This window comes from Equus caballus, chromosome 14, assembly GCF_041296265.1.
Source record: "Equus caballus isolate H_3958 breed thoroughbred chromosome 14, TB-T2T, whole genome shotgun sequence".
Classification (NCBI taxonomy): domain Eukaryota; kingdom Metazoa; phylum Chordata; class Mammalia; order Perissodactyla; family Equidae; genus Equus; species Equus caballus.
The window spans coordinates 28,048,747-28,072,642 of record NC_091697.1 but is presented as its reverse complement, the minus strand read 5'-3'; the positions used below and the strand labels follow the sequence as shown (position 1 = coordinate 28,072,642).

General features: G+C 43.9%; 1 protein-coding gene and 2 long non-coding RNA genes across 3 annotated transcripts; 1 reads left to right on the top strand and 2 right to left on the bottom strand.

Annotated features, from left to right (window-relative positions):
• Positions 1–4,114: 4,114 nt before the first annotated feature.
• On the bottom strand, positions 4,115–11,265 carry LOC138917261 (uncharacterized). The gene is made up of 2 exons (XR_011425014.1): positions 10,913–11,265; positions 4,115–10,443 (listed from the first exon to the last, which is right to left on the bottom strand). It is a non-coding gene; the product is annotated as an uncharacterized lncRNA (long non-coding RNA).
• A 114-nt stretch (positions 11,266–11,379) lies between these two features.
• FBLL1 (fibrillarin like 1) lies at positions 11,380–12,657 on the top strand. Its single transcript, XM_023617273.2, has one exon. It carries the CDS (start codon positions 11,530–11,532, stop codon positions 12,532–12,534), a length of 1,005 nt encoding a protein of 334 aa, XP_023473041.1. The 5' UTR covers positions 11,380–11,529; the 3' UTR covers positions 12,535–12,657.
• Positions 12,658–17,385: 4,728 nt separating this feature from the next.
• Positions 17,386–18,719, bottom strand: LOC138917260 (uncharacterized). Its single transcript, XR_011425013.1, has 2 exons — positions 18,536–18,719; positions 17,386–18,298 (listed from the first exon to the last, which is right to left on the bottom strand). It is a non-coding gene; the product is annotated as an uncharacterized lncRNA (long non-coding RNA).
• Between the last annotated feature and the right edge of the window lie 5,177 nt (positions 18,720–23,896).

Below are 23,896 nucleotides of genomic sequence, written 5' to 3'. Positions count from 1 at the left end.
AATAAAAAAAAAAATACCTGGAGACAAACAAAAATGAAAATACATGTCAAAATTTATTGGATACAGCAAAAGCTGTTCTAAGGGGGAACTTTATAACAATACAGGCCTACCTCAACAAACAAGAAAAGTCTCAAATAAACAATCTAACAGTGCACCTAAAGGAACTGGAAAAAGAAGAACAAACAAAGCCCAAAATCAGTAGAAGTAAGGAAATAATAAAAATCAGAGCAGAAATAATTGAAATAGAGCCTGAAAAATCAATAGAAAAAATCAATGGAACCAAGAGCTGGTTCTTTGAAAAGATAAACAAAATTGACAGACCTTTAGCTAGACTCACCAAGAAAAAAAGAGAGAAGGTGCAAATAAATAAAATCAGAAACGAAAGAGGAGAAATTACAATAGACATCTCAGAAATACAAAAGATTATAAGAGAATACTACAAAAAGCTATATACCAACAAATTCTATAATCTAGAAGAAATGGATAAATTCTTAGAGTCATACAACCTTCCAAAACTGAATCAAGAAGAAATAGAGAATTTGAATAGACTAATCACCAGTAAGGAGATCAAACAGTAATCAAAAATTGCCCAAAAAATAAAAGTCCAGGACCAGACAGTTTCCCTGGCTAATTCTACCAAACATTCAAAGAAGACTTAATACTTATTATTCTCAAGCTCTTCCAAAAAATTGAAGAGGAGGGGAAGATTCCTAACTCATTATACAAAGCCAATGTTACCCTGATACCAAAACCAGACAAGGACACCACACACAAAAAAATTACAGGCCAATATCACTGATGAACACTGATGCAAAAATCCTCAACAAAATACTAGCAAATCAAATACAACAATACATTAAAAAGGTCACAAACCATGATCAAGTGGGATTTATTCCAGGGATTCAGGGATGGTTCAACATCCACAAATCAATCAATGTGATACACCACATTAATAAAATTAAGAATAAAAATCACATGATCATCTCAGTAGATGCAGAGAAAGCATTTGACAAGAGACAGCATCCATTTATGATAAAAACTCTGGATCCCTTTTATTTATTTTTCTTGCCTGATTGCTCTGGCTAGGACTTCTAATACTATGTTAATAAGAGTAGTGAAAGTGGGCATCTTTGTCTGGTTCCTGTTCTTACAGGGATAGCTTTCAGTTTTTCTCCATTGAGAATGATATTAGCTGTGGGTTTTTCATATATGGCCTTTATTATGTTGAGGTACTTTCCTTCTATACCCATTGTATTTAAATTGGAAAGAAAGAAGTGAAATTGTCATTACTTGCAGATGACATGATCTTATATATAGAAAACCCTAAAGAATCCACCAAAAAACCTTTAAAAATAATAAATGAATACAGTAAAGTTGCAGGATACAAAATCAACATACAAAAATCTGTTGTGTTTCTATACACTAACAATGAAGTAGCAGAAAGAGAAATTATGAATACAATCCCATTTACAATTGCAAGAAAAAGAATAAAATACCTAGGAATAAATTTAACCAAAGAGGTGAAAGATCTTTACATTGAAAACTATAAAACACTGTTGAAAGAAATTGAAGAAGACAGAGAGAAATGGAAAGATATTCCATTCTCTTGGATTGGAAGAATTAACATAAAGTGTCCATACTTCCTAAAGCAATATACAGATTCAATACAATCCCTATCAAAGTTCCAACAATATTTTTCACAGAAATAGAACAAAGAATCCTAAAATTTATATGCAACAACAAAAGATCCCAAATAGCCAAAGGAACCCTGAGGAAAAAAAAAAAAACAAAGCTGGAGGTATCACACTTACTGATTTCAAAATATACTACAAAGCTATAGTAACCAAAACAGCATGGTACTGGGACAAAAAAAGACACACAGATGAATGGAACAGAATCTAGAGCACAGAAATAAACCCACACATCTATGGACAGCTAATATTCGACAAGGGAGCCAAGAGCATACGATGGAGAAAGGAAAGTTTCTTCAATAAGTGGTGCTGGGAAAACCAGATAGCCACATGCAAAAGAACGAAAGTAGACCATTGTCTTGCACCATATGCAAAAATTAACTCAAAATGGATTAAAGGCTTGAATGTAAGACCTGAAACCATGAAACTTCTAGCAGAAAACATAGGCAGTACCTCTTCAACATCAGTCTTAGCAGCATAATTTCAAGTACCATGTCTGACTGGGTGAGGGAAACAATAGAAAAAATAAACAAATGGGACTCTATCAAACTAAAAGTCTTCTGCACAACAAAGGAAACCATCAACAAAATGAAAAGACAACCTAACAATTTGGAGAAGATATTTTCAAACCAGACATCTGATAAGGGGTTAATATCCAAAATATCCAAAGAATGCATACATCTCAACAACAAAAAAACTAACAACCCAATTAAAAAATGGGCAAAAGATCTGAACAGACATTTCTCCAAAGAAGATCTACTGATGGCCAAGAGGCACATGAAAAGATGTTTAACATCACTAACTATCATGGAAATGCATATCAAAACTACAGTGAGATATCACCTCACTCTGGTCAGAATGGCTATAATTAATAAGACAGGAAATGAGAAGTGTTAGAGAGGTTGTGGAGGAAAGGGACTTTTCATACACTGCTGGTGCAAACTGGTTCAGCCACAATGGGAAACAATAAGGAGAGTCCTCAAAAAATTAAGAGAAGAACTACCATACGATCCAGCTATTCCACTGCTGGGCATTTATCCAAAGAACATGAAAACACAAATGCATAAAGATATATGCACTCCTATGTTCATTGCAGTATTATTCACAATAGCCAAGACTTGGAAGCAACCTAGGTGCCCATCAAGGGACGAATGGATAAAGAAGATGTTGTATATATACACAGTGGAATACTACTCAGCCATAAAAAATGATGAAATCGTGCCATTTGTGACAACATGGATGGACCTTGATGGTATTATGGTAAGCAAAATAAGTCAGAGGGAGAAAGTGAAATACCATATGAAATATCATATGTTCTCACTCATAAACAGAAGACAAAAACAATAATCACAGAGAGACAGAGATTGGAGTTGTGGTTACCAGAGGGGAAGGGGGAAGGGAGGAGGACGAAAGGGGTGATTACACATAGGTGTATGGTGATGGATTGTAGTCTTTGGGTGGTGAACATGTAATCTACACAGAAATTAAATATAATGATGTAAACCTGAAATTTATATAATGTTATAAACCCATATTACAGCAATAAAAAAATACAACAATGAGATATCACGTGACACCTGTCAGAATGGCTATCATCAAAAAGACAAGAGCTAAGTGCTGGTGAGGATGTGGAGAAAAGGGAACCCTTGTGCAGTGTTGGTGGAAATGCAAATTGCTGCACCCATTATGGAAAACATTATGGAGAGTCTTCAAAAAATTAAAACTAGAACTACTATATGGTCCAGAAATTCTACTTTTGCATATATACCCAAAGAAAATGAAATTACTATCTTGAAGGGATGTCTGCACCCCCACGTTCACTGCAGCATTATTTACAATAGCCAAGACATGGAAACAGCTTAAGTGTTCATTGATGGATGAACAGATAAAGAAAATGTGATAACATACATATAATGGAATATTATTCCACCAAAGAAAAGGATATCCTGCCATCTGTGACAACATGGATGAACCTTGAGGGCGTTATGCTAAATAAAATAAGTCAGACAGAGAAAGACAAATACCATATGATCTCGCTCATATGTGGAATCTAAAAAACAGAAAATCATAGAAACAGAGAGCAGATTGGTGGTTGCCAGGGGTGGAATGGGAGTAGGGTGTGGGGGAAATGGGTGAAGATGCTCAAAGGGTACAAACTTCCAGTTATAAGATGAATGACTTCTGGGGATGTACTGTACAGCATGGCGACTATAGTTAACAATACTGTATTGTATATTTGAAAGTTGCTAAGAGAGTAGTTCTTAAAAGTTCTCACCACACACATAAAAAATTGTAACTATGTGAGGTGATAGATGTATTAACTGACCATATTGTGATCATTTCACAATATATACATATATCAAATCATCATGTCGTACACCTTAAACTTACACAATGTTATGTATCAATTATATCTCAGTAAAGCTGGAAAAAAAGATGTTTATTTTTATTAAAATCATTTTCGATCATCTGACATCTGGGAGAACTTCCAAAGGCAACTGGAATCATCAAGGGGTCAGTGGTACAGGAGGGATCAACTTTATTCTAATTATTTCTTTCTAGAAGCCTTTGATTTTCCCCATCTTCCTAGAAACTCCTAAAGAGCAGAGAGGCCAAAATGAGGTTATAAATGAAGCTAAACCGCAGTCAGAGTTACTTAGGGTTAATAAGGAATCATTGGGTTACTTAAGAAGAAGTTTTCTGTCAGGCTCTGATTTGACTGTACTGACAAAACAAAATTCCTAGAGTGATGAGGGAATCTGTACTGGCAGGAATGAGGTCACAGACAGGTTATTTAGAATTCGCTGGGCTCGAAGAGGAGCCACGAAGTCCAAATGTGTTGTTTTAATTTTCATGCCTGTATTTGAGGTTTCCCTACTGGCTATCAAATTCTTAGAAAGCAGAGTGAACTAATGCAACTAATGGGGACATAGAAAAGTTATTCTGAATATACGAGCAGTCATCTGGCAGCCTTAATTTTTTCCCCATTGAACAATTAAACTAGGGCATCAATAGTATCAGGGAGAGGATACTCAAAGTTAATTTGCATCAAAAAATTATTTTATGTTAGTTTTTCTTGTCAGTCTTCTTGGCCAATGTCAGCCCCAAATGGCCAGCATTAACTATCCTAGAAAATTGGTTAAATAATATTCAGTTGAGTCATAGAAATTTCCTTGAGGTTAATGCAAGGACATAGGGTCAGTTGAAGTAAAAAAAAAAATTGCTTTCTTTTATTGTTTGGCAGTCTTTGTATTTCCATAGTGGCCAACAGTTTCGTGACATAAATAGAGACAGTGCTTGTAAAAGGTAAAATGTGTTGGATTGAAGGAGAGCCCAGTTAGACTCACTGTATTTTTATGGGGATTTTAGACAGTTTGTATGAATTTGTAGGTAGTTGTAGGAAGTGTAGTGTGGATGAGCCAGCCAACCTCTGAATCTCAATTTCTTATTCTGTAAAAAGAAGAATTACTGATAATTTCTAAGGTTCCTTCTAGAGAGAAGACATTGGGAAAAGTAGCCCATTACCATAGACTGAATTGTGTCCCCCCGAAATTGATATGTGGAAGCCCTAACCCTCAATGTCTATATTTGGAGTAAGGAAATAGTTAAGGTCAAATGAGGTCACAGGGTGGGGCACTAATAGGATTAGTGTCCTTAGAAGAACAGACACCCAACAGCTCTCTCTCTCTCCTTACCAGGTGAGGATACAGTGAGAAGGTGGCCATCTACAAGCCAGAGAGAGAGAGCTCTCACCAGAAACCCACCAGGCTTGGCATCCTGACCTTGGACTTCCAGTCTCCAGAACTGTGAGAAAATAAATTTTTGTTTCTCAAGAGAACCCTGACTAATACACCCATCTAAGCTTTTTGAGCATTTACTGAGTGCCAGTCACTAATTCTACAGGGGGAAATGGAGCGAGAGTCTGAGCTACCCCAGAGATGACGTGCCACACCCAGAGAGGTAATGGCCAAATGTTAATGGGATCCTAATTAAGGGACTTGAGTTATTCTCCAAGGCCCAGAGACTAGAAAAGGAGAGATGGTTCTCTTTTTCTACTTTATCTAACAAGCTATATTAGATATGTGATTGAGAATTGATTGTGACTCTAGGTTTTAGTGATGTGTTAGTGAAAATGTATTATATATTGTCTTGATGAGTAAATTAAAATATGTACGTTGAACAGTAGATTTCATCTGTGATACTTGTGTTGGGTACACCGATCCAAGTGTGCCAGCCTGGCATTATGCAGTAGATACCTATGGCAAAAACATTTACTGTTCAACGATTATCCCACCCACATTGCCCAGTTGCCTTCCACTTAGATAGAGCATGTAACTAGTTCTGGCCAATGGGTTGCAAGTAAAAATGACTATGTCAAACCTTAGGCCAAAACATGGAAAAAGGAATGTGAGTTCTCCATATTCTCTCTTCCCCAGTGGCAACAGTGGAAGCCCTCTTGTCTCTCATGTTACAGCCACAAGATTTTGGTGCCTGAGCCCTTCAGTGACTACATGGAGCAAACCTCCCATGGGCCTTCAACGGACATGAAGTGTACGCAAGAAATAAACATAGTTGTATTAATCCATTGAGATTTGGGGCTTATATGTTACTGCATCATAGCCAAGCCCATCTTGACCAAATACAGGTGTGGCTATCACTGGGGGTGGAGATTCAAATTCCTGGAGTCACCTTTGGAAATGGACCATGGCTTATAGAAACCAGATTGAGGGGTGCCAGCCCCGTGGCCGAGTGGTTAAGTTCGTGCACTCTGCTTCTGCGACTCGGGGTTTCACCGGTTCAAATCCTGGGCGCGGACATGGCACTGCTTGTCAGGTCATGCTGAGGTGGCGTCCCACATGCCACAACTTGAAGGACTCACAACTATGTACTGGGGGGTTTTGGGGAGAAAGAGTAAAAAAAATTAAATCTTAAAAAAAAAAAAAGAAAACTCATGCACTTCATGCATGAATGTTGAAATACCAACGAGACTGGGGATGGGGTTACACAGCCTTCTAGCTGGTTTTACCTAAGTCACGGCTAGTCATTCCTTAGGCAATTTTCTGGAATGGTGTGAGAGACATAGGGCAAAGTTTCTCAGATATTTTTTATGTCTATGGGTAGGACTAGTCTACTCCATGTTAACTGTTGAGGCCCAGTCACAGATATAATTATAAACATCACTATAGGGCATATCTTACAGAATAATAAGTCAATTGGAAACATAAGTTTAAGTGACCGTAGTTGTTCTTATTGGCTATTAGAAAGAAATGTCTGGATCCTAACGCCAACTTATCCCTTTAGGAAACATCTTGACTAGATGGGACCCACTGCTAAAAAACCTTTGGGAATGAGACATATATCAATGTTATCAGTGGTTCCAGCTGAAAATTTTAGTGGAAGAGTTTTTTGACACCTCAGTCCCCTTATGATACCAACACTGGGCATAAGTTTCTGCCTTGGTAGCATTCTGGGGTTATGCACAGAATAGGTGGAACATGTTCAACTGGACTGAAAGTTTTTCTGTCTGATGGGTGCTCCCAGACTGTAGCTTCTTAACAGACAGGCTGTAACCAATGGTTATGCCAGGTAGGAATCAAAGCCAGGAGACAGAAGAGGTCTCTGTGGAAGTCATCAAATACTGCCCTGGGAAAGGATGCCTCTGATCAGAAGCAAAATTTGAAAACTTGATTTTTACCAGTTCCAAGGCTGTCACCATCAGTGACGGAGTGGGAAGAGGCCTGAGAAAGCTGACTTAGGCGTGCATACCTTGAGGAAGAGTGGTTCTAGAACCCTTAGCAGATTGTTGAATATGACAGTGGTAATGTGATGAAACTGATGGGCAGCTGGGGGCAGGGGAGGGAAGATAACTGGAGAAATTGTCACTCCTAGTGTATAGTGGAGGCGGCCTCAAGCTCTGGTATGAAATCTAATAAGTAGGGTAGGCCACCAAAACCTGGGGCAATGGGCACCACCCATGAGGTGGCCCACTCCTATTGCTAGTTTATGGTAATTACTTACTACCAAAGAATAGCTCTAAATTCATGAAGATGTTGCTCATTAAAGTTTGTAATCATCATCTACCCCCCCAATGGATTCCATTTGTTTCATCACATGAGAATGTATGGCATCCTTGAGAATATCAGTTCTGAAATGAACAGCAAGACTTAGAAAGGCTTTCTAAGTCCATTTAAAACAGAGGCTGTGAACAGGGGTCTGGGACATACTTATATTATGGTAAAGGAGAGTTAATGACAACATAACAGAAAGTGATAGACAAAGGTCAGAATGCGTCAGTAGGTGTGCCCTCTAAGGCTTATACCTGGAGTGGTGACCAGAATTATCTAAGCTATTTTAGGTAAAAGTTTGGTGGATTTCTTGGTGTTCCATTCAGATCCCCTTCAGTAGGCTGCAGGCATAGTGGAGAGAGTTTATTGTGGGTAATTGAGCTTTAGGACCCTGAATAAAAGCAAAGAAGGAATAAGCTATTCAAATGTAACTGCAGACCTCCTATGATACTGTATACCCGAGTGAAAAATATTAATGCTTATTGATGAGAGTTTTGTACTGTCAAGCTGAATACCTGTATTATAGGTAGAATTAGTACATTTATAGTATGACTTTCTTTCCTTATGTAATAAACCTTGTGAACTTGTGCGCATTTTCTAAGTTACAAAGTTCTGGGAGTTGTAGTGGGCAAGTGAAGCAAGCACTGTTAATGCCCTACCCAATATCCCCTAGGCCCACCTCTGAGTTCACCTGTAGCTATGGTAAACAGTTTCCAGCATGATCACAGCTCCCCACCCCAAGTGCCTGCTTCTCTGCCTGAGGGCTCTCTGTAGCATCAGGGGAGTTTGCTGGGCCACACACAGGAGCAACTCAAAGGACAGGGAAGTTAATGCCCCAGAAACAACTCAGAAGGGAGAATGGGGGATTAATGCCTCAGCCTCCCAGCTTGCCATGGAACAGTTCTGAGATGCCCTCCACACAGTTTCTCTGAGTGCTCAGAACAACTGAGCCCTAATCGCCCACTGTGGTAATCTGCTCATTAAGGCACCCTTTCATAGCCTTTCTACCTTCTCTGTCTCATTTTCCCCACCCTCACACGTGCTTCCTGGTAACCTCCCAAAAAACCACCTGGACCCAAGTCAGGGGCTGTATTAGTCAGATTTCTCCAGAGAAGCAGAACCAATAGGATAGATTGATCGATCAATCTATCTATATCTATGTCTATATAGCTATATATCTACATCTTTTCTATATCTATATCTATATAGAATATAAGGAAATGGCTCACACAATTATGGAGGCTAGCAAGTCCAAAATCTGCAGAGCCAATGTTGCAGTTCAAGTCCAAAGGCAGGCAGGCTGCTATAGAAGCAGGAAGAGTCCATGTGTCCCTTCAAAGGCTGTCAGGCAGGAGAATTCTCTCTTACTTGGGGGAGGGTCCTATTCATGCCTTCAACTGATTGTATGAGGCCCACCCACATTATGGAAGGCAAGCTGCTTTACTCAGTCTACCAATTTACTGTTAATTTCATCCCCAAATACCTTCACAGAAATAACGTTTGACCAGAATAATGTTTGACCAAATATCTGGGCACCCCATGTCCCAGTCAAGTTGACGCATAAAAAATTAACCACTACAGTCTGATTTTGGGGAAATCCAGACCAAGGCACCAAGCATAGTTCATTATTTTGGAGAAGACTCTTCAATTTTTAAGTCAAGCAGGAACTTGTAAGGAGAATATGTGAACCATCCACATCAGGAACCATCCACTGTCCTCCCTGACCCCTTGTCCACATTCCAACACATGGACTTCTGGCCCCTATTAAAGAGGCACTTTGCCCCTCAGGGGAAACCAGACCGCGGGTCGCTGTCCATGCATTTGAGACAGGAAGAGTTCTGGTCCAGGATGGAATGAAAGCTTTGCCGTGTGCACATTCAATACCCTCTGCCTGACATTTGCCTTGATTTCAGGTACATTTTGCCTCTCTCTGGAGCAGGCACCTTAGTTCCACTAATAGGGAGGTCTGCTGGTCGCTTACACCACCTGCATCACCTTCCCAGGCTCTTGGGTGGGCCACAAAGCCGGCTCCAGTAGCTGAAACGGCCCTAATTTGTATCGCTGTCCGTGGTGCTGAACAAATGGGCAAGCCTCTGCCTTGACATCTGTTTGCTGTCCTTGGTGCTGGCCAATGGTTCTTTTTTTTTATGCTCAAGATGCGGCCGACTGACAGAGTGGGTTTTTGAAGCATAGACTAGAATTCAAGTATAAACATGAGATGTTGGCTCCTGCTGAGGTGTGTTATATGATTTAGGGTTCCAGCCTATGTGTTCCCATTCACACTGAAGAATCAACGTTTTCTTGCTGCCCCATATTCCGAAAACAAGTTCTGGGATTTAGCAGAGTTGATGGGAGAGAGCAGAACTAAGTAGACAGCAACCAGGACTGCAGCTTGCAGGCTGTTAACCACGGCAGGGGAGCTACTATACTTTGGAAATCCCTGGCTTGGAATTTTCCTCTTTCTGATTTCCTAGATCCAGAAAGTCTTGTGAGTTCTATCTTCTAGGGGCCGGCCCCGTGGCCAAGTGGTTAAGTTCGCACGTTCCGCTGCAGGCAGCCCAGTGTTTCGTCAGTTCGACTCCTGGGCGCGGACATGGCACCGCTCATCCAGCCACGCTGAGGTGGCATCCCACATGCCACAACTAGAAGGACCCACAACGAAGAATATACAACTATGTACCAGGGGGCTTTGGGGAGAAAAAGGAAAAAATAAAATCTTTAAATATCTCTTGAATTAGTCTACTTCCTCTCACCTCCACCGCCACTTCCATGACAACCATGATCATCACCACCCTCACTCCAGGAATTCTAATCATCATCATTGGTAATCGCTGGGGTCATCCCTTTAGGAATAAAACTTTCAAAGTAGAATAAGTCCAAGTGTAGGGACGTTGTTCAAGTGTTCGGTCAAATATGTGTACCAATATGCGTTCCCACCAACCTTGTATAAAGGTGTTAGAGCCGCTCTCAGGGGACAAAAGCTCTAACAGTAATACATTTATTTAAAACAAAATGGTGCATTTTATTGTATGTAAACTCTACCTCAATAAAAAGATTGATCCAAAGAAATACATAAAAACGAAACAAGCTAAAGCTTACAGAGCACTTAGCATGCACCATGGCTGGACTAAGTGAATGCCTTGCTTTAACACAAACCTTTGCTGTAGATTCTGTTTTACAGATGGGCTGATGACACCCAGATAGCTCAAGAAACTTGCCCAAGTTCAGACAAGATCCTCAGAGAGGGTCAGGGAAGCTGCCTGAGACCACACAGCAAGCAAGTAGCACAGCAGGACTGATGCTGATGCTTGTCTCCCCATCTCCTGCCGAGGAGATGCCCCTTTCACTGTAGCCCAGGAGAAGTGCCAAGGGTCCTTGAGAAAGCGGAAGATGGGGAAGGGGTCAGGGGATAGAGTTACAAAGCGGCAGGTTGCGTCTGCGCACAGGCGGGAAGGGGGCTTCCGGGGCTGCAGGGTCGCCATAGCGGGTGTGATGCAATCACGTCAGTCGCTACGTCAAAGGGCGGCACCGGGGATGCGGGGACTGCAGCAGAGCTGGTCCCGACTGCCGCTCACCTCGCCCCCGCCGCCCGCCCAGGCTAACCCAGCCGTCAACCGCTGCCGCCAACCTTCGTCCCGGGCCAGAACCACCGCCCGGAGCCCCCGACAACCCCTGACAACCGCCGCCAGCTACCGGCGACCCCTGACAGCCCCCGGGAACCACCAGCGACCCCTGACAACTGCCACCAGCCACCGGGGCGCCCAGGGCGCGCCATGAAGTCGGCGGCGAGCTCGCGCGGGGGCGGGTCGGGCGGCCGCGGGGGTGGCGGCTGGGGCGGCGCCTGGGGCGGAGGGCGAGGCGGCGGCGGAGGGGGAAAGCGAGGAGGAGGCGATGGCGGCGGCCCGGGGGGCAGGGGCGGCTTCGGGGCGCGGGCGCGCGGCTTCGGTGGCGGCCGGGGCCGGGGGCGCGGCGGCGGGGACGGCAGGGACCGCGGAGGCGGCGGCGGGCAGCGGCGCGGCGGCGTGGCCAAGAGCAAGAGCCGCCGCAGGAAGGGCGCCAAGGCGGTGTCGGTGGAGCCGCACCGGCACGAGGGCGTCTTCATCTACCGCGGGGCGGAGGACGCTCTGGTCACGCTGAACATGGTGCCCGGCCACTCGGTGTACGGCGAGCGGCGGGTCACGGTGACCGAGGGCGGCGTCAAGCAGGAGTACCGCACGTGGAACCCCTTCCGCTCCAAGCTGGCTGCGGCCATCCTGGGCGGAGTCGACCAGATCCACATCAAGCCCAAGTCCAAAGTGCTGTATCTGGGCGCCGCCTCGGGGACCACTGTCTCCCACGTCTCTGACATCATCGGCCCCGACGGGCTGGTCTACGCGGTCGAGTTCTCCCACCGCGCTGGCCGCGATCTGGTCAACGTGGCCAAGAAGCGAACCAACATCATCCCAGTCCTCGAAGATGCCCGGCACCCGCTCAAGTACCGCATGCTCATTGGGATGGTGGACGTGATCTTCGCCGACGTCGCCCAGCCGGACCAGTCCCGCATCGTGGCTCTGAACGCCCACACCTTCCTGCGCAACGGGGGCCACTTCCTCATTTCCATCAAGGCCAACTGCATCGACTCGACTGCGTCTGCCGAGGCGGTGTTTGCTTCTGAGGTGAGGAAGTTGCAGCAGGAGAACTTAAAGCCCCAGGAGCAGCTGACACTGGAGCCATATGAGCGGGACCACGCGGTGGTCGTCGGGGTCTACCGGCCGCTTCCCAAGAGCGGCAGCAAGTAGCACGCGGCTGGGGCAGTCCCTGAAACCTCCCCAAGACTGTGTTGTGTTCAGTGTTACTGTGTTTTCTTTGTGTGTTGTTTTCCTTTCTTTTGTTTTTCTATTAAACGGCATAAAGAAACAGTACCCAGGTGTATCAGTGCGGCCAGACTGGGTTTTGCTGCAGTACCAATCCCCCAAATCGCTGAAACAGCTGGAGACAGGCGCCGATGGATCGTGGAGCAGCTTGGGAGCTGTGCTTACTCTAATCACTCAGGGTCCTGACTCCCCGGGACCCTTCTTCACACATGCTTCCTCTTCACAGGGGCAGGGGAAAGAGAGCTGGGGAGCTGCTAAAGAGCTTGTCAAGTCCCCCTGGGAACTGAGGGGGCACTTCCCTAGCATTGGCCAAGTCACATGACCAAGCCTGACTGCAGGGAGTGGCATGGGATATTGACGGGCAGTAATATAGTCTAACACACTTAATCTGCCTGACGCCGAGCCAGAGTCCTAACCACCATATATATTTAGTACTTTGCTCTCCACCTAAGCCCCTTTGCTTTCCCTTAGTACATTTAATCACCGCACCAGCCCTCAGATGGCTTTGCTACCACTTCCCTTTTACAGGCAAAGCAGCAGGGCTTCTGAAGGTAACCTGGTTGCCCAAGTTTAAACAGCCAGTAAGGATATAGAACTTAAATGCCAGTCTTTGGGCTCTAAATCCACCACTATTTTCTCTACACTGGTGGGATCTTACCTCTACCCTGCATGGCCGACGGTGGACAGGCTGCAAGTCTCAACACAAGGACACGCATGCACCATGCAAGGCTCTCCGGCTTCGTTGTGTTCCTTCTTCCACTTCCCTGTGCTACCCTTTTCTTAGATTTCAAAATAACAAAGTAAGGCATGGGGTAGGATGTGGGTCCACCTCACAGAGTGTTCCCACTGCAAGTTATAACATACCCAAAGTGGTATCACCAAGTGTCTACGAAACAACAAGAAATATGACTCCCAGAAAGTACCTGTCTCTGAAAGGCATTTCCTGCAGACCCTAAGTCAATTCTGGCTCCGCAAACCAGCACAAAGTGATCGGGAGAGTGAGCAATACCAGGAGAGATGGGGTGTTCCAAAACCAGTCCTTGAAAAGGCTGTTCATTTATTCATTCTCTCATAGATTCAGAAAAATTCCCATTGCCAGTTGCCAAGGTCATCAACATTTAGCCTGGAAATGATTGTGTTAAAGCATCATTTGGAGAGTGGGTCTCCCTTCTTAAAGATGTGTGTGGGCAGAGATTGCAGTTAGTCTACATTTCCTGAGGGCATACTTCCTGAACAAAAAAGATGAATCAGATTTTTTTAAAGGCAGCCCCTCCTCCACTCCTCCCACCCACTACCTCACCACATACAAAAGCTACAATGCAGGGGGAGAGCTATCGTTCAGATTTGTTGGCAAGACTGATTCAGGAAGAAGAGCGTGAATGGAGTAAATGTCTACAAAAACCCAAACCAGGCATTCCCATCAAGAATGTGAAATCTTCATTACAACACTATAAAGCCAGGATCCTTCTTCCCATTGAACAGATGGAAAACTGCAGTTCAGAGAGATGATATGACTTGCTTGAGATCCCACAGTAAGGCTCACAGCCAGAAATCAAACCTACAGGAGCCAGACCCCAAAAGTTTGTGGCCTTTCCTCAGAGGTCTGTGCTGGCTCCTTTGCTTTGAAAAGCCCTCTCTCCAAGCCTGGCCTAAGTAATTTGTTGCTAGGATGAAACCCTGAGGCTGGAGATGGATTCCCAGGAAACAGGAAGATTACTTCCAGAATCTTACAGGATCCAGCTCTTCCTCAGAGCCTGCAGAGCCTCCATGAGGAGCTCTCTTGGTTCTTCCTTACAGGGTGTCTGTCTCCCAGATGAGGGACACCGCAGGGGAAGCTCGGCCTGTTTCCTTGGCATGAGCACTCCCACATACACACTCACAGAGCCGATCTATAGTCCATGTCTGAAGCTGCTTTAAGTGGGACCATCAATGGATAAATGGCATGAAAACAACCTCCTAAAGAATGTCTCTGAGTTGCAGATGTGTTCCTGGGCCAATGGAATGACATGGTGAGTATCAAGAGAAATATGGGAATAAGGACTAAAGGAATGTGGGAGGGAAGCTGAGCTTGGATTTGGAGGGGCAGGGCAGGGAAAAGCATGGGACTGTAACTCCAGTGGGCAGTGAGGCCCAGGGAATAGGTTGCAGTGACACTGGGCATCTGACCTGCTCGGAGCTGAGAAGGCTTGGGTTCCCAGAAGGCTCTAAACTGGGATCTCTAGGTGTCTTAGACTGCTTGGGCTGTCATAACAAAATGCCACAGTGTGGGTGGTTCAAACAATAGACATATATTTTCTCACAGCTCTGGAGGCTGGAAGTCCTAGGTCAATGTGCCAGCAGGGTTGGTTTCTCCTTGGCTTGTTGATGTTGATGGCATTTTTTCCATGTGCATGAAGGGAGAGGGATTGAGGGAGACAGAGGGTGAGGGGAGGGGGGGAGAGAGGGAGAGGGAGAGAGAGAGATATCTAGTGTCTCTTCCTCTTCTTATAACGTCACCAATCCTATCAAATTAAGGCCCACCCTTATGACCTCATTTAACCTTAATTACCTCCTTAAAGGTCCCATCTCCAAATACAGTCACATTGAGGATTAAGGCTTCAACTTTTGAGTTTAGGGGAACACAGTTCAGCCCATAACTAGGGCTGGATGGGAACTTTCAGCTAAAATGCCTGTCTTACTGGCTTGTGAGAATTGACTGAGGAAACCAGTGTGCAACGTGAAATACCTGCACAGAGCTCTGCACATTGCTCCTTCCTTCCATCTCTCCTCTTATTGTCAACATAACATAACAAGGTGGCTGAGAATTAAGAGCTAGCACGAAGGCCAGGCATTGCATTGCAGTGGGGAGGGGGGGTTCTTAGCAGCGTTTCTGAGGGGACTAGTTCAAGCTGGGAGCTGAGTGGAACTTGCTGCTGAGTTGCAGACAATCAGCGGCCTGACAAGAGCCCCAGACAAGCCTGGCCCAAGTGTCAGTGCGTGGCCAGCGTCAGTCACCTCCGCAGCAGGTGCAGTGAGGCTAGAGGCTGATGCTCAAAGACCAGGCGAGATGGACCCCGCACCAAAGGGAGTCAGCAGGTGCCAGCAGGGGAGAACACACACACACGGATCCGACCTCCCACCCCCGCTCACCATCACCTGATGTCTGGCAGCCTCCCCCTGCCCAGATGCCTCCTGGGATGAAGGGAGGAAGAACAGGGAAGGAGAAGAAGACCTGAGGGGATGGACCTTTGTCCAAAAGCTACTATTTGAAACTGGAAGAAACCAACTTCCTTTAAATTGGCAGTTTCCCTCCCAGCTGCAACCTGCTAACTAGCAAGGTGCCCTAGCACATTTGAGCTGCAGCGAGGACGTTTGGATTCTGCTTCTTTCATATTTATCAAGCACTTATGATGTCCCAGGCATAGAGCTAAGCACTTATTTGATTTTCAAAAGCCTTGTTTTAAATTAATAATGAGAACAGATAGACCATGAGATACTGAAACATAAATGTTCAGCTTAATGAATTGCTGTGAAATGAGCACTGGTGTCAGAGCTACCCCTAACATTTGTGTGGCCTGAAGAAAGATGGCACGTGAGAGCCCCTGGCTTGTGGCCTGCCCTTTCTCTTCCCACCCCTGGTCCGTCCCACACCCTGAAAGGCCTCACGCGCATGTCTGTAGACTCCCAGCCCTCAAGTCTAAGATCTGTCACCGTGCTCTTCAAACAGCCTCCTTGAAGCCATCCCTTTGAACTAGAGTGGCAAACTGGGAGCATGGTCCCTCTCAGGAGACTGGCCTGGGAAAGACCACAGAAGCAGGCTCGGGCTGTTGAGGCTGGGTTCCCAGTGCCTGATGTGCGATCTAGAAGGTGGGGGACATGGGCTTCTGGGGGCATGGCACTTGTTCCCTATAGACTCCTTGCCCTGTGGGGGGAGATGCAGACAGAGAAGACCAGAACACAGTCCTCTAAAGTACGGGACCTAGGGCAGGGGCCTTGGTTGCTCATGTCTAAGAGTGGCCTCTTGCTTCTCCACCCACCCAAATCTCAGCATTTCTGCTTAAGGAGACAAGTCCAACCCTTCCAACTAGTCTTCCAAGCCTTTGGTCTCACGGGAAGCTCTTCTTCTGAAAGCTCTTGATTCGTGTTCTGATTGAGACACCGTCTACTATGCACATATTATGTGTCAGGTGCTTCCAGACATCTTGTTTCACTTAATCCTCCCGACACCCCCTGGGAGGCGAATATTATCACCTTTCTTTCACAGATGAAGAAACTGAGGCTCAGGAAGTGACATGAATCCCCCAGGGTGGTGTAGCTAGAAAGTGGGAGATCTGAGATGTTCTGGAGCAGGATTATATCCCTTCTCTAAGTCAGTGACATTAAAATCAGATGTTCTAGGGGAAGCTCTGGCTTCAGTGTTTTTTACAAGTCCCCCAGGTGATTCTAATGTGCACCCAGGGCTGACACCCACTATTTAAAATCCCATACCATTCTCTTCATTGGTTGGGAAAGGCAGACTTAGGATAGTATTTTGAATAACTGGAAGATGACAGCTGAGCTTTTCTGCAGTGCTTGCTGGTACTTGGGGCCTCTGTGACAGCACAGGATGCTCCCCCAGATTCTAAAGGGGAGGCGGGTTGAAGTCTGTGCCTGAAAACAAAGTTATCGATATTCCTATCCCTTTGGCCCCTGACTGAGCACTGAATGCAGATCATGTTTGTCTGGAGCTCAGCTGGGCTGGGAAAGAGAGCTGAGCTGCCAGGTGTAGGAGTAACTCAAAAAGCAAGGAGCCAAAAATGAAAGAGTTAAGTCTTTACTTACTGCCATGGAAGAAGCAAGAGGGTAAAAGTGGAGAAAGTGTTGACTCCCCTTGTTCCATTTCCCCCCATGGAACGGCCCTCGTTGAAGGTCTATGACATCAGAGCTACATGGGGATCACCTCACTGTTGAGGGTGCCCAAACTAAAGGCTCCAGCAGTTTTGGAACCTGAGGCAGGTGGTGGAGGCATGTGGGGAAAAGGCTAGGAGTGGACCAGTTCTGAGTACTGCGTCAGAGAGGGAAAAAGTGTTCAAGTTCCCCCCTCGCTCCAGAAGGAGGCAGAGGTGCCTGAGGGAGATTCTGTCCAAAGCTTCAGATAGAGACCTAGGAATGGAGGTGGTGGGGCGGGAATGTAAATTTACCAGCTGGGGGCACTGAGTCCTTCACTGCAAGCCCCTTCAGAGACCGCAGTGCGCTGGCTGTGTCCCAGGTCTGCCGTGGGGAGAGCAGCTTCCCCGTGAAGTCTGCTGGGTTCAGCCTTTGTGATGGCCTGTGATCCTGCCTGAGAAATCGCACACTGGTTTTTAAGCGGGACTGGATTCCGCAATGTTTTTCTTCTTCAGACTCTAAGTAGTGGCTTCCAACATTTAAGTTGATTTGAGTGGGATTTTCTGTCTCTTGAGCACAAACATTTATGGATTTCTTTCCAAAATCTTGCCTTTTTGTTTTCTGTTATTGCTGATGTTTGCCATTTCCACTCCCTGGGAGCCGCCAAGCCTCACATTCGCTGTGGCTCCAGGTCCACTGTCCATTAGACACTTCTCTGCCCACTGTCTCCAGCTGAGCCTCTGCATGGAGGGCTCGGCTGCCTGAAAACATCACAAAATTCTTTTGTGTGCAACAGCCATTGTACATGGCAGAGTGTTCTGTCTTTGTCACGTGGGACGAAGAGCTGAGGAAGAAACCGGAGGTGGTTTTTAGGGAGAAGATTGTCTTTCTCACTGCTTCATGTGATTTTAATCTTCTCCCACCCAAACTTCTTTCCTCCCCATTTATTTGTCCACCTCACTGCCTTTAGGAACCCCAAATCCAACAATCATTCAACCCCATGAGGACTTCCAACCCTCTGATTTACCATCTCTTCACCATCCCTTCAATTCCCCTGCCCATGTCCTCACTTCCTCCTTACCTGGCTGAGATTTCATGGCTCATCATTATAGTCACTTCCTTGCTTGATTCCTTTTTCCTCTCTGCATTTATTTCTGCTTGTAAACTGGTCAGCTCTTTTCTGAACCCACGTGTTTCTTGACGTAAATTATCAAACGGAAATGAAGCTGCCAATACATGCTACCAACACTGTTTTCCAACTTCTCCTAAGACCACAAATTCATTGTCACATTACCTACCTTCCAAGTTATCGTGTGACTGAAGTTTCACTGTTTCATAACATGGATCACCACCCTTCCATCCTCTCATCACAGTTTCGTTGCCACCTGCTGCCAGGCCCTAATCCAATGCCATGTATTTTAGGTTTTTGTTTTTTATCGGTTTTCCGTTTCTGGTAGCAACTTCCGTATCAGTCAGGATAGGTGTATCAGGTGGGTTGTGCTGTGGTAACAAACCCCCAAAGTCTGTGCCTAAATGAAATTTGTTTTCTTCCTCACACTACAGTACCTTCACTATTTTGTCGGAGGTTGAGGGAGAGGAGCCTCTGTTAATCTTAATCACTTAGGGATCCAGGCTAACAGAGCAGCCAGTCTTGAGTGTTGCTGGCTGTCATACTAGAAGGAAAAGATGGCACTAGAAGGTCTTATACAGTTAAATGCTCTAGCCGAGAAGTGGTACACATCATTTCCAATCATAACTCATTTACTAGTTGGCCAGAACTAGTCATATCAACCCACTCAACCACAAGGGAGCCAGGCAGTGCAGTCCTACTGTGTCTGAAAGGTGGACTACTGAAGATCTCTGCTCAACAACATTCATGATGACCACAAGAAGGTACTATTATTAGCATCATTCTACATATGGTGAGGCAGATGGAGGTTAAGAAATTTGCCTGAGATCGTATGCCTAGTAAGTCAGAGTAGGATTTGAACCCATGCTCCAGAATCTTTGCTTTTAACCACTGCTCTACACTGCTTCTCAAGCTACTAGCAAATACATAGATTTTTCTCTTATTATTGACAAGTAACTTAATTGCAATGTGCTTAGAGAATGTGGTCTTACGGGAGTTACTCTATGGTCTTGTATGTGATCAATTTTTGTAAGCTTCCATGTATGCTTGAGAAGAATGTGTACTCTTTTAGTGCCAGATGCAGAATTCAATCTATGTCCATTAGGTCAAGCTTAGCTGTAGTGTTCAAACCTATATTTTGCTGATTTATTGTTTGCTTGAACTGTCAATAACTGAGGGAGGTGTTGAAATCCACTATGATAGAAGTTTCATGCCTTAAAAGTTTCATTTAGCTTTATTTTCTGGCTATTTTATTACTTGCATATGTATATATATATATATATATATGTGTGTGTGTATATATATATATATATATATATTTTTTTTTTTTTTTGAGCAAGATTAGGCCAGAGCCAAATCTGCTGCCAAGCTGCCTCTTTTTTTGCCAAGAAAGACTGGCCCTGAGCTAATATCCGTGCCTATCTTCCTCTACTTTATATGCAGGACACCTGCCACAGCATGACTTGCCAAGTGGTGCGTAGGTCTGCACCTGGGATCCAAACCAGCAAACCTCAGGCTGCCAAAGTCGAAAGTGTGCACTTAATCGCTGAGCCACCGGGCTGGCCCAAGCATATGTATTTTAAATTGTTATGTCTTCTCAGTTAATTGAACTTTTTGTGATTACGTAATGACCCTATTCCTAATGATGGCTTTTGTCTTCAGGTTTCTTTTGCTTTCTTCATATAGCTACATAAACATTTTTTGGTGTTTGCCTGATCTTTTTTACCCTTTTGATTTCAAACTCTCCAGGTTCTTTTACTTTAGTTAATATCTACTATAAACAGCATGAAGGGGCCGGCCCCATGGCTGAGTGGTTAAGTTCCCATGCTCTGCTTTGACGGCCCAGGACTTCGCCAGTTCGGAACCCAGGCGAGGACATGGCACCGCTCATCAGGCCACACTGAGGCAGCGTCCCACATAACACAGCCAGAGGAACTCACAACTAGAATCTACAACTATGTACTGGGGGGCTTTGGGGAGAAGATAAAAAAAAAAAAGAAGATTGGCAACAGTTGTTAGCTCAGGTGCCAATCTTTAAATAAAAAAGCATGTAGATGTTTTTTCCTTTTAAGTCCTATCAGACACTCTCCTTTAATTGGCAAATTTAGTCCACTTATATTTATTGTGTTTATGGAGATATTTGCACTTTTCCCTGTGTACTTGTAGTTGTTCTGCTGCTTCTACGCTGATGGCTCCTTCTTGCTTGGATGTTATAACCTTGGATTCTCAATATCCCAACTTGACTGGTCACTGTCTTTTGGAGTATGAAAGATCCTAGGACATCTCTAATCTTAACTTTGCTCTTACACCAAGAGCCTTTTTTTCCTTTAATTTTAATTTTTAAATATTTTCCAGCTTTATTGAAATAAATCTTTTGAAGATTCTAGAGAGACTTCCTTTCTTCACAGCATTGGGAAGATTTCAGACTAAACTAGCATTATGGAAAGGAACCCAAGAAAAAAATGAGCAATTTAGTTTTTTTATGTGTCCAGAATTGGTCAAACCATAAATTTCATAATTAGAATCAGGAGAGGGAATTGGATGTGCTGACACAAGTGTGAGTGGTTATTTTGTATCTTTAAAAAAAACTTTATTGAGGTATAATTGGTGTACAGTAAACACAAGTTTAAAAGAGACAACGAGTTCTGACACAGGTATACCCCTGTGGAACCATCACCACAATTAACATAATGAACATATCCATCATTCCCACACGTTTCCTCCTGATCCTTTCTAATTCCTGTCTCCCTCCAATCCCCGGACCTGCACAACTACAAAGGAGTAAGGATAGTTTTTTCGACACACGATGCTGGAACAACTAGATGCCCATATGCAAAAAAAAAAAAAAAAAAAGGGCCAGCCTGGTGGTGCAGTATTTAAGTGCACACATTCTGCTTTGGTGGTCCGGGGTTTGCTGGTTTGGATCCCGGGTGTGGACATGGCACTGCTTGGCATGCCATACTGTGGTAGGCATCCCACATATAAAGTAGAGGAAGATGGGCATGGATGTTAGCTCAGGGCCAGTCTTCCTCAGCAAAAAGAGGAAGATTGGCAGCAGTTAGCTGAGGGCTAATCTTCCTCAAAAAGAAAAAAAATCAAGCTTTCTAAATGTAAATAGAGAGACTGTGAGAGAATAGAGGAAATATAGGGGGGAAAAAAAGAGTCCACAAACCCTCCACCCCTACCTCATGGATTCATAGACCTAAACATAAAAATTAAAACTACAAAATAGAATAAAACAAGAGAAAATATTCATGATCTTGGGTAGGCAAAGATTTCTTTGGAGATAAAAAGTGTAAACTATAAAGGAAAAAAATGAGAAATGAACTTCAACAAAATGAAAAGCTCTGTTCTTCAAGATAACTTAAGAAAATAAAAAGCAAGCCACATACTTGGAGAGAATGTTTAACATATATCCAGCAGAGGACTTCTAACTAAAGAACTCTTATAACTTGATAATAAGACAGACAACTAAAATTGGGGAAAAGATCTGAATAGTCTTTACAAAAGAAGATATATTAAAGACAAATAAGCATCAGAAAAGATGCTCAATGTCATCAGCAATCAAGGAAAGGCAAATTAAAACCATAGATAGATACTGCCATGTACAGAAGCATGTGTCAACACTGTGTCGACAAATGCAGAGCAAACAGAACCTCTTTGGAAGTTTCTCAGTTTCTTATATAACTAAACATAACAGTTAGCACACAACCAAGCAATTCTACCTCTATTAGCTCTAAAGAAAGAAATATGTCCATCCAAAGACTTGTATACTAATGCACAAGTGAATGGATAAACAGATTGTGGTATATCCAATCTATGGAATATTTCTCAGCAGTAGAAAGGAATGGACCACTGATACATACAACATGCATTAACCTCAAGACATTATGCCCAGAAAAAGCAGTCAGACACAACAGCACACACTATGGGTAGATCTATAAACACAAAGTAGGTCTAGAAAGCCTAAAGCTGGGAGGGATGGGGAATGGGAGATGAAAACAAGGGTGCATACTGTATGAGCCCACTTACATGAAAACTCTAGGAAAAGTAAATTGAATCTAGTGACAGAAAAGCAGATCAATGTTTGCCAAGGGGATGAGGATGCGAGGGGACTGACTAAGATGGAGGCCAAGGGAACTTTTGGGAATGATAGAAATATCTTGGAGTGGTGGTTACATCGGTGTACAAATTTTTCAAACTTACTAAATGTACAATTAAATATTACTGTACTTAAACCATATCTCAATAAAATTGATTATAAAAAATAAAACAAGTCCAAAACCAAAAGTAAACAAAAATCAGTAGTTATAAATTAACTGAAACCATTCTTTGAAGTATTAAAGAGTTGTCCTGAAAACCTTAAGAGGTGTCCTAGGAAATCTGAAAACACAAGGTATCAGGATTTTTTATTCAAACTGTTAAAATGATACATTAAAAAAACCCCTACATAACATATATTACCTTTTTTAAGGTCAGGATCTTGAATTTTCCGAATGACATGTTTAACATATGCTATTTTTTGCAAACAAACTGGAGGTAGCTGACTTCAAACTCTTGCTAGAGAAAAATGACTGTTAGGCTCTTCACTCCAAAAGAACATGCCTTCCTGATCTTGGTCATCTTTGTTACTGTTTCCAGAAACTGGAACGGTTACTTTTAAGGCCCTGGCTGGAGACGTGCACTTATTTACCTACAAGTCCACTCAACTACGCTTTTGGGGTGTCTTGTTAACCTCTAGGAAAACATTAAAAGTACCAATATTTTATGTAAAGGAGGAATTACAGTCCCCAGAGATGGGTCCTTTCCCAAGTTTATTTTAGAAAAGACTTAAAAACCCTCAAAAACCAGCAGCATAGAAATACCTTAAAATAGGAATTTACAAAGCTACACATAGGAAGTGAGCAATAGACTTTAGATGCAGAAACATTAACAGTGTTTGCTCAACACACAATACACTCAATTGAGGACCATGTCAATAGACAAGAGACATGGGTGGGGAGACCGGGCCCCAGGGCCGAGTGGTTAAGTTCGCGCGCTCCGCTGCAGGCGGCCCAGTGTTTCGTTGGCTCGAATCCTGGGCGTGGACATGGCACTGCTCATCAAACCACGCTGAGGCAGCGTCCCACATGCCACAACTAGAAGGACCCAGAACGAAGAATATACAACTATGTACCAGGGGGCTTTGGGGAGAAAAAGGAAAAAATAAAATCTTCAAAAACAATTAAAAAAAACAACCCAAAGCTAACAGGCATTGCCTATTAAAAACAAACAAATGAAGTTTTGGTTTAGAGGAAGCATGTATGAAATACC